The sequence below is a fragment of the Salmo salar genome, chromosome 15 (assembly GCF_965601325.2).
Source record: "Salmo salar chromosome 15, fSalSal1, whole genome shotgun sequence".
In the NCBI taxonomy this organism is placed as follows: Eukaryota; Metazoa; Chordata; class Actinopteri; order Salmoniformes; family Salmonidae; genus Salmo; species Salmo salar.
In genome coordinates this window covers 29,031,504-29,042,464 of record NC_138305.1, presented here as the reverse complement: position 1 = coordinate 29,042,464, position 10,961 = coordinate 29,031,504, and the positions used below count along the sequence as shown (strand labels likewise).

The following is a 10,961-nucleotide window of genomic DNA, read 5'->3' as shown; positions in this document are numbered from 1 at the left end:
GCTGGAAAAAAGTTTCAACTGTGGTTGGTGGTGAATAGAAGCAGTGGCTAACATCTGTTTTGAGGAAGCTATACGACGTGGCTTGTTGTTTATGTTTGATGTCAGACTGTTATACCCATGGAACTGGAACTATACAGTAGATGAAGAGAGGGAGTAACTTTATAAACCTTGTTGCTTTAATCTTAACTGGAGCATGTTGGTAACAGACAGGCCCACTCAGAACAGTGTTTTGGCTGCGTCCCAATACTGTAACAATTAAGAAATATTGTAGACCCATGCAGAATTTTACTATGGGAAGTAAACTGATCATAACCGAATGTTATAACGTTTGTGTGTGTAGTGGTTATGATGCATATGAGCTTTTTTGATTGAGTTTACCCAATTGATATTTTCATGTTAAAGGATCGGACCCTTTTTTTAAAATTTTGCCTAAAATGACATACCCAAATCTAACTGCCTGTAGCTTAGGACCTGAAGCAAGGATATGAATATTCTTGATACCATTTGAAACGAAACACTTTGAAGTTTGTGGAAATGTGAAATTAATGTAGGAGAATATAACACATTAGATCTGGTGAAAGATAATACAAAGAAAAAAACATGTTTGTTTTTTGTACCATCATCTTCGAAATGCAAGAGAAAGACCATAATGCATTATTCCATCCCAGGCGCAATTTAGATTTTGGCCACTAGATGGCAGCAGTGTATGTGCAGAGTTTTAGACTGATCCAATGAACCATTGCATATCTGTTCAAAATGTTGTATTAATACATTTTTAAGTTCATAATTGTGCACACTCCTCAAACAATAGCATGGTATTCGTTCACTGTAATAGCTACTGTAAATTGGACAGTGCAGTTTGATTAACAAGAATTTAAGCTTTCTGCCCATATCAGATATGTCTATGTCCTGGGAATTGTTTTTACGGGGGGTGAAAATCGCCACTGGAGTCAATGCATTCATTTACTACTGGACAATTTGATAAATATATATTGTTTGCTTTGGATTGTCTAGTTGCCTCTTTTACTGAAGACATTACAGATATCACATTATTCATTGAGGGACAAACTCGGCCGTCTGCACAATCAAGTTGATAGATTTGACTAATACATCAGTCCGTATTTGGCAATGTGTTTGCAATTTCAGAGTTGACTAGAATGGTGAAAGAAACTCTTTCTCCATCACTCAAGTTTCAGTCAAACAAAATCATCTGATTTGTATTTGGTTGAAGGAAGGAAATAAATTGCCCCTGTCACAACTAATGTGTGTCCAAGAACATGAGGCAATCGGCTCCCAATAGCCTCGCTCATCTCTTCCCATTATCTCTATGTGAATCTATCGCCCAACTCCCAGAGAACAGACAGTTTTGAAACATTTACTTAATCCCAATTAAAATCTGGAATCTGCATGAATTATTAACCCCTTCTCAGACAAAAGCCTATTAACTGTGGGAAGAGTTGTCACATTGTTTGCCATGGGCCACTGTTGCAAGTCTTGTCTGGTAGTTTGTTGCCCACAGCAAGAGATCTTAATCTGTCACTCAGGCCGTAGGACACACACACACACACACACACACACACACACACACACACACACACACACACACACACATTCCATACACAGTAAATAATCCCATGAATAATATACTCCTTTCCTCTTTATTAATATTAAACACTGCATAATGAGGCACTATAAGCAAATCCCAGAGCAATATTCCTATTAACCGTGATGTGTCCCTACAGTGAACCTCTCTTTGTTTTCTCATTGTCCTTTTTCACATGATGTTAAATTATTTAACCTATACTGTGAGCTCCAAGTTTTTGTTGTTGTTGTTTTGGCTCTGTACTCCAGCACTTTGGATTTGAAATGATACAACAACTATGAGGTTAAACTGCAGACTGTCAGCTTTAAATTGAGGGTATTTTCGTCCATATCGGGTGAACTGTTTAGAAATTACAGCACTTTTTGTACATAGTCCCCAATTTTAGAGGACAATTAGTATTGGAACAAATGCACTTATACAGTATGTGTATTAAAGTAGTCAGAAGTTTAGTATTTGGGGCCATATTCCTAGCACACAATGACTACATACAGCTTGTAGTCAAACTCGTTGGATGCATTTGCTGTTTGTTTTTGATGTGTTTCAGATTATTTTGTGCCCAATAGAAATGAATGATAAATAATCTATTGAGTCAATTTGGAGTCAATTATGTTGTAACATTTCAATTCCAAAGTGCTGGAGTACAGAGCCACAACAACCAGCAATGTGTCTCTGTCCCAATACTTTTGGAGCTCACCGTAAATCACATTGCACTTGGCTGCTTTGATGGTTTTTTTTGCTATTACAATTGGGACTCTGTAGAGATCCCATGATCTTTGGAAATGTTAATTGACAGATTGCATTAATGCACGTATGTTATGTTATTATTCAATAGCCTTTCCATGACCATACTGTACATTTTCAGCCCTTACTGTAAAGCCCTTAACGCCCTTAGCTTTACAGTCATTTCCCATTCCCTGTGTTGAATGCCCTCCAGTGTTTCACTTACTCTACTCTCATGGTCTTTCCCTAACACAGTACTCACACAACGCTGATACGCAAAACTTGTCTCCTCAGAAGCAACACTTTGGACTTAAAAACTTTCCTGAGTCCACAAGCAGTATGTTGTGGTGTCTTGGCCCGATGCTACCGGCTATAACTGTCTTTGCCCCGAGCCAACAGCGATCCGCCATCATGGAGCTATACTGATGTTTTATTGAGGAACCCAAGGGGTAAGGATCAGGGAGCTGGGACTCAGGGAGCCGTAGGGATCATGGTAAGAGTGTGTAACTTCTCTCTCTGTTTCTCTCTTTCTCTCACTCTCTCTTTCTCGCTCTCTCTTTCTCGCTCTCTCTCTCTATACTGTGTGTGTATATATTTCGAGTGCATTTGGAAAGTATTCAGACACCTCAACATTTTCCACATTTTGTTACGTTACAGCCTTATTCTAAAATGGATTCAATGTTTTTTCCACCTCATCAATCTACACACAATACCCCATAATGACATCACAACGCCCCATAATGACATCACAATACCCCATAATGACATCACAATACCCCATAATGACAAAGCAAAAACTGGTTTTTAGAACATTTTGCAAATGTATAAAAATAAATGAAAATATTACATTTACATAATTATTCAGACACTTTACTCAGTACTTTGTTAAGCACCTTTGCCAGTGATTACAGCCTTGAGTCTTCTTGAGTATATGACGCTACAAGCTTGGCACACCTGTATTTGGGGAGTTTCTCCCTTTCTTCTCTGCAGATCCTCTCAAGCTCTGTCAGGTTGGATGGGGAGCGTCGCTACACAGCTATTTTCAGGTCTCTCCAGAGATGTTTGATCGGGTTCATGTCCGGGCTCTGGCTGGGCCACTCAAGGACATTCAGAGACTTGTCCCGAAGCCAATCCTGCGTTATCTTGGCTGTGTGCTTAGGGTCGTCCTGTTGGAAAGTGAACCTTCGCCCCAGTCTGAGGTCCCGAGCGCTCTGGAGCAGGTTTTCATCAAGGATCTCTCTGTACTTTGCTCTGTTGATCTTTCCCTCGATCCTGACTAGTCTTCCAGTTCCTGCTGCTGAAAAACATCACCACAGCATGATACTGCCACCACCATGCTTCACCGTAGGGATGGTTCTAGGTTTCCACCAGATGGAACGCATGGCATTTAGTTCAAAGAGTTCAATCTTGATTTCATCAGACCAGAGAATCTTGTTTCTCTTGGTCTGAGAGTCCTTTAGGTGCCTTTTGGCAAACTCCAAGTGGCTGACATGTGCCTTTTACTGGAGCTCTGTCAGAGTGACCATCGGGTTCTTGGTCACCTCCCTGACCAAGGCCCTTCTCCCCCGATTGCTCAGTTTGGTCAGGCGGATAGTCTGTGAAGAGTCTTGGTGGTTACAAAGAAGAATACGAATTTGTTCTTAACTGACTTGCCTAGTTAAATAAAAGTTCAATAAAAATTAAAGAATTAAAAGATTGATGAAGGCCACTGTGTTCTTGGGGACCTTCAATGCTACAGACATTTTTTGGTACCCTTTCCCAGATCTGTGCCTCGACACAATTCCTTCCACCTGATGGCTTAGTTTTTGCTCTGACATGCACTGTCAACTGTGGGACCTTATATAGACAGGTGTGTGCCTTTCCAAATCATGTTCAATCAATTGAATTTAACCACAGGTGGACTCCTGGATGATCAATCTCAAGGATGATCAATGGAAACAGGATGCACCTGAGCTCAATTTCGAGTCTCATAGCAAAGGGTCTGAACACTTATGTAAATAAGATATTTCTGTTTTTATTTGTAATAAATGTACAAACAATTCTAAAAACCTGTTTTCACTTTGTCATTATGTGTTATTGTATGTAGATTGATGATTTAAAAAAAGTATTTATTCCATTTTAGAATAAGTCTGTAACGTAACAAAATATGGAACAATTCAAGGGGTCTGAATAGCTTCCGAATGCACCGAATGCACTGTATATATATTTATATATATATTTATATATCTGTCTATATATGTATCTGTCTGTCTCTCTCTCTGTCGCTCTCTTTCTTTCTTTCTTTCTGTCTGTCTCTTTCTCTCAGTCACTCTGTCTATCAATTTAAATTTAAATGTCCTTTATTGGCATGATGTGTTGATACATAATACCAAAGCACAAGTTACATTATAAAAAGAGTAACAATAGAAAATAAATAGGTTATGGAAGTCAGCAGAATTATCAAGTAACAATGTTAATGGACTAGATCAAATAAAAATAGGTTATGGAAGTCAGCAGAATTATCAAGTAACAATGTTAATGGACTAGATCAAATAAAAATAGCTATAGAAACGGTTAAACAGAGAATTCTTGTAAATGAGAATCTGCTCTTAATTGACCTGTCTGTTAAAATATACAAACGTATATATAGATACCAGTCACTCTGTGTACAATGCGCTCTTGTCAAAATGCTCTGCTTGTTGACAACACACATGGATTACCTATTAGATTTCCGTACGCTGTTTCTACGTTAGGGTCTTCTGAGGTTATGTTGATTTGAGACAGAGCTGATATGACATTTCATTTATATAAATAATGACTGTCCCGGACGTCCCATAGGCCTGGCCTCAAGCAATCAGACTTCTAATGCTCTTAAAATGTACTTTCATGTAATATTCATAGCAGCCTATAATAAATGTTGTATACCATTGGCTCGGTTGATCTGAAATGGAAATTGTGTCCACATGAAGTTCATTTTCATTTGATCATACTTAATTTGATCATACTTAATTTGATCATACTACATTTTGCACTCACTAAAATGTCCTCATTCGTATTGAACAATATAGCAATTAGTATGCTATAGTACTTACATGATACTTCATTAGATTAAAGATGCTCCTCTTTTACACTAATTGGGGCATGACTGGATAGTCAAAGATGAGGTCCTAGGAAATCTACATGTATGAAGCGCTAAAACCATTTAAGTGCATGCATTTATCTGAAAGAATGTTACAAACAGTCTGGAATAATTGGAATCTGGTGTTTACCTTTATACACCATGTCTCTCAAGTGGGTCATTCAGTTTCATCATCCAATCTATGATGACCAGAGAACATTAAACTTTAATGTTATTGAAGGTGGGGGGTTTTTTTCCTCAAGGAGGCCATAGTACTTGACTGACCTGATCATCCTGTCCAAATAGGAATTATTTAAATTGGTATAGAAATCCCTATTATGGAAAATTAAGTGGCATTTTAAAGGAGAAATGATGTGAGGAAATGTGACAGATGAGAGATCAACTGTTCTGAGACTCGCTAATAATGCACATATTGTACAATGAAACCCAATAAAGTGACACACAGCCACAGAGGAACGTCAGAGGAGGCTAGCGTCGTCATGCCAACAGAGGGTACTGTTGCTTCACAACAAGGTGGAGATTAATGTGTAGAACACAGACAAACACAGGGGAGATTTCCCTTTTCACATACCTGTGCAGTATGTCTGTCTATTGTTATACATGTAACAATGGACTGCTTTCTCATAAATTGTTATTGTTTTAAATATGAAATGTTTGCTACCTCAATTAATTCAAGAATCATTATAGGCCAACATGTCTGAGAGGGTATAATGCACAACATTTAAATATACTGTCCTCATAACAATGGGATGTTTTTTTATTATGTATTATTGCAGTAATGCCTCAATTAATTATAGCCTAATGTTATTTTTGGCACAGCATTTTTTTATGTAGGCCTTCGTGTCTTATTTTACATATTAGCAAAATGATAAACAACTGAAACACTGCATTAGTGATAAACATAATCTTAAAGAAAAATTGCTATCGCATTTACGCAAAGCGAATGTCGGTAGCCTATTGAATGTAGAATCAAATCTAATTTGGATCAAATCACTTCTATGCTTACCGCATAACCCCAGTCTTCAAATTACTCAGGCTCAAAGTAGCCTTATTGACAGTTTAAAGCTTTTTCAAAATCCACCTTGAAATCTGTTACATGATTTGCCATCATCTCATTTCATCTCATTGTGAAAGCGATTTGGAACGGGTTTGCCTGCGCTGCATGCGCGCACGGGTTGCTTTGGTTTCCTCGCGCTGTGTCCATTTGATTCCTTACCGCACGCGCCAAACGCGCACACTCCAGGTAAGCCAATGGGCACGCGAATCACCGCTAGTCGCCCCCACTGCCCCCAAGTCCCACTAATGTCTCTCTCAGCGTGGACGCAACGTCACGTCCGCACTTGAACTTGAATTCTTATCCCATTGTACGGAGGCAACCCCAGCCACACACACACACACACACGAAGGGGTCCTCCCAAAGCAACAAGACGGAAACACTGGACCTCCGCTGTTTGGAATGAGAGAAAGAGGAGGTGTTTGGCTGTAACTGTCTGTTGTCTCCGTCTCCCCCCTCAACTCTTAGAGCGTACAGTTCCATGCCATTCCGTTCACCGTTGCCAAGACGCGCGCCGCGAGGACTGAATGGGGCCAAAGCTCACATCACGTAAATTAGTAGCTAATTTGTTATAATTATTTAAGAACATATCAGAGGAGAAGAAGAGGTGACAGTTGAATCGAATTTTGACCCATCGGTCGAAGAGTGGCATGCACCGTAGGCTACCCCAGTTGTCAACGCGCTGCAGAAGAGGGCACCTCGTCGGGAATTTAAATGATCGTTATTCTCTGCAATTATTACAATATCCATTGCTGTTATTAACAAAACATAACCTTACAGAAATATTTGCATGCACCTGCATGTTTCTGTTGTATCCTAAAGCTTCCTTTGGCAATTCCAGGTGTTGCGTTTAGGGTGAGTGATTATGCGATAAGAGAACTGGACAATTGACCAACGGTTTTTACCCGCCTTTCAACAACCACAATACAAACACACTAGGCTCATTTTCACTTACAGTAGATTTGTTAAATCGTCTGAATTGAAGCAATTTGAAAAAGTTACCGGGCACCAGACCAGCGGAGGATCATCACGGAGCAAGCCGACCCCAAGCGCAGGTCTCCGGGCGATGCCAGAGTAGATGCAGGGGCAATGTCCCGTCGCAAGCAGGGGAACCCTCAGCACCTACCACTGTCGCAAAGAGAAACGATACGACGTGAGTATGATCACCTTATAGATCAATTGATAGCCTAAATATGTGAATTTTGCATATTATATACCAGATGAAATTACCATTATCACGCGCAATTATTAGGATGAATTTAGGCCTTCATGTTTACGGTGTAATACTGGAGCAAGTAAGATACATTTTAAACACGTATCTTATTCTATAGCATAGCTATTTATGTTTAATGCAAACCACTTTTTTTTATATCTTTGCAAGAGGGGTGGAATGGTCTGATTTTTAAGCAGTCTTTGCAAGAACCTGAAAAATCAAAAGTCCAGAATAACTTTATTTGTAAGGACCTACTGATGTCCTGAAAAACATCGAGCGTGCATTCATGGTTCTAACCAGCCTTTATAGGTTCATGTTTCGGGCGTATTTAACCAATAATGAATTCACATTTAAAACCAAAATAATTGTGCAACAAAAACGTACTATTTTATTTCACATTTTACAATTCCAAATGTAAAGATAATGCATTTATTCATTCTAATAGCATATTGTTGAATTATACATTTCTGTCCCTGTGGCTAACTGCCAAGTGGCAATTAGGCATTGTTTTATTGAAATTAATTAACCAAAATTGCACTTGTGTTTTAAAGTACAATTTGTTGAGAATACATGTGACACTCATAGACTACTGTGTGCGAGGATAAATAACATGTCGTCCTGTTTGCTTGGATGGCTTTAAAATAAATGCAATTAGACTTTAGTTGTGCATAACGCCATATCACACACACACACACACACACACACACACACACACACACACACACACACACACACACACACACACACACACACACACACACACACACACACACACACACACACACACAACAACAACAACAACAATACTTATAAGACATCCATAATTCCTTGATCAGTCCGTGAAATGTAGTATCTTCATGATTTCCCTGAAATCCTTTATAATTTAAGTTAGCCCATTCAATCATGCATTTCGAGAATTGTATTTCCTATACCCCTTTCTGCTATATTAAAACTATGTATTTATGTCAGCGTGACATGCAGGTGCATATTGATTCTATAATTATTCTATGCAGTCTAATCGTTTCTTTCTTTTGGCCGGAGCTTCTGCTGTTCCTGCGGGTATTATCGGCATATTGTGCATTGTAGGACTGCACAATATTTGGATACCAAGTTATTGGGAGAGAAAAAGAGCATGTGGATCAAGGTTGTGAAGAATTAGCTTATGTTCAGCCGTCTGCTAGGCCTATAATAACTTATACTGGAAAAGGACGAGGTATCTAATGTACCACCAACGTCAACAAAATGCTTGAAAACGATTTGCTTCTCGTCGTGGATTCAAGGCTGGTGGATTCGGGTAGGCAGGCCTTCATTTAATGCCGTAATCATCAGTAGTTAATCGAAGTGAATTTCCCAACCCCGAACCGATATGTTATAGATTACATCTGATTGAAGATTGTTGTGGGCATATGAGTAAAATACGTCACATAATCACATTTGAAATCAGTTAAATAAATCCAGAGTTTTCCCAGCGCTCTCTCCCGTTCTTAAATCCAATTTCATAGTGGCCTAATCTAGCTAATTCATAACAGAGGTTTATGATGTAATCTTCGGAAAATCTGTTTTGTGTTGAGCGGGGTTAGGTACATTCTGTCCTACCCAACACTATTTAACATGTAGACTAATCATTTACTCTGCACCCTTTTTACTGGATTTAACCCCAATTTATTAGACCTTTTAATCTTCTTTTTATTCCATCATGACTTTTTAATCTTTCAGTATTTTAACCCTCAACCCCAGATATCAATACCAAGTATATATATATATATATATATATATATATATATATATATATATATATATATATATATATATATATATACTAAAAATATATATATTTTAAAAGCAAGTATAACCATAACAGCTTGAAGAATTCAATTGAAACAATTTATTTTTAACCAAAAGTATTTTGCATGTCACAAAGGCTGTTTCAATGTTCACCCCAAGACAAAGGAAGGCCTAACATTCTCACTGTAGATCCTGTTACCTTCAGTTGTGGTCTAACCTTGCTTGCTGATGTGACTTGTAATATTGTTGTAGCCTAGCCTAGGCATGCATCCTCCATCTGAGGTGCTCTGCTGTGGTTGGGTCCCTGCTTGCTGCAGCTGTGGCTGGATTCCCGCTGTCGGCTATCAGACAGCAGCAGCCATGCGTTGTCAATAGGCCTGAGTAATCAAATTCAGGTGTTGTCATTCTCTCTTCATAGCAGGTGAGAGGAGTCTAAAAATGATAGGCGTTAAATCAGCAGCCTGCTCAGTTGCTGCAGGACGAGGACAGGAGTTTTGTATTACAGTTGTTTTCATCAGGTGTCGTTCACAGCAATCCCCTTCCCCAAGTATACATATAATGTGCTCACGAGTAGAACTGAAATAGGTACAGGCCTATTGCCTGCACCCACTGTAAGTGTTATTAGATTACATTTATTAGTGAAAGGATGGGAGATGTAACAGGTTTGTAAGAGATGCTACATCTGCATTGTAGGTTAGCAGCAGGAAAGGGTGTTGTTTTCTGTCTCACAAATCACCCTACCGTTTTTTCAGTTGAAGAATCGGTGAGGATGATGGACAGGTGAGCCCGAGGCAGGTCTGTGTTTAGGTTCATCAACAGTCCCAGGATGCAGCTCGTAACATCACACAGGGCTCGGAGGACTTTCCACCACTATAAGAACTCCTACACACCTATGGCTCATTTGCTTACAGAGCTACAGAACGAACCGTGTGTTCAAATCTTTCAAAAAGTTTGAAAATGCAGTTGACCTTTTTCAACGACAACCTAGTTTTCTATAGCGAATATCTGAAACAGTGAGTGTGTGTGTGTGTGTGTGTGTGTGTGTTTGCATGTGGGCGTCTATGTATTTATGACTGGGAAGGACAGAACAGTTACTGACCTGACGTTAAGCCAGAGGATTTAAATGATTCAACTTTAACGTTAAATACAATGCATATATTCTATGAAAGAAATGTAATTAGACTTTAAACTAGGAAAGAGAGAAAGACAGAGAGAGAGAGAACAAGAGAAAGAGAATGTAGAATTTGTATGTGTGGACCTGCCGTCTATCTCCCCACCTGTCCCTAATTCTGTCCACCTGTGTCTGCATGTGTACATATACATTGCGTGTGTGTAGTCGTGTGTGTGTGAGGTTTTGTGTGTTTGCATGTGTCCATGCTTGTATTTACAGTATAGGCCCTGCAAATGAATTAAGCCAAATACACGTAGTGTGCTCATATGTATGTAAACCGATACTGGGCGAGCTGCC

The 10,961-nt window shown here is 39.1% G+C and overlaps 1 protein-coding gene across 1 annotated transcript in view; it reads left to right on the top strand.

Moving 5' to 3' along the window:
- Positions 1-6,620: 6,620 nt before the first annotated feature.
- LOC106571106 (B-cell lymphoma/leukemia 11B) overlaps positions 6,621-10,961 on the top strand; it is a 52,497-nt gene continuing 48,156 nt past the window's right edge. Inside the window, exon 1 of the mRNA XM_014143783.3 lies at positions 6,621-7,648. Within this exon, the coding sequence (XP_013999258.1) occupies positions 7,585-7,648 (64 nt within the window). The 5' untranslated portion in view covers positions 6,621-7,584. The remainder of the gene's footprint in view (positions 7,649-10,961) is intronic.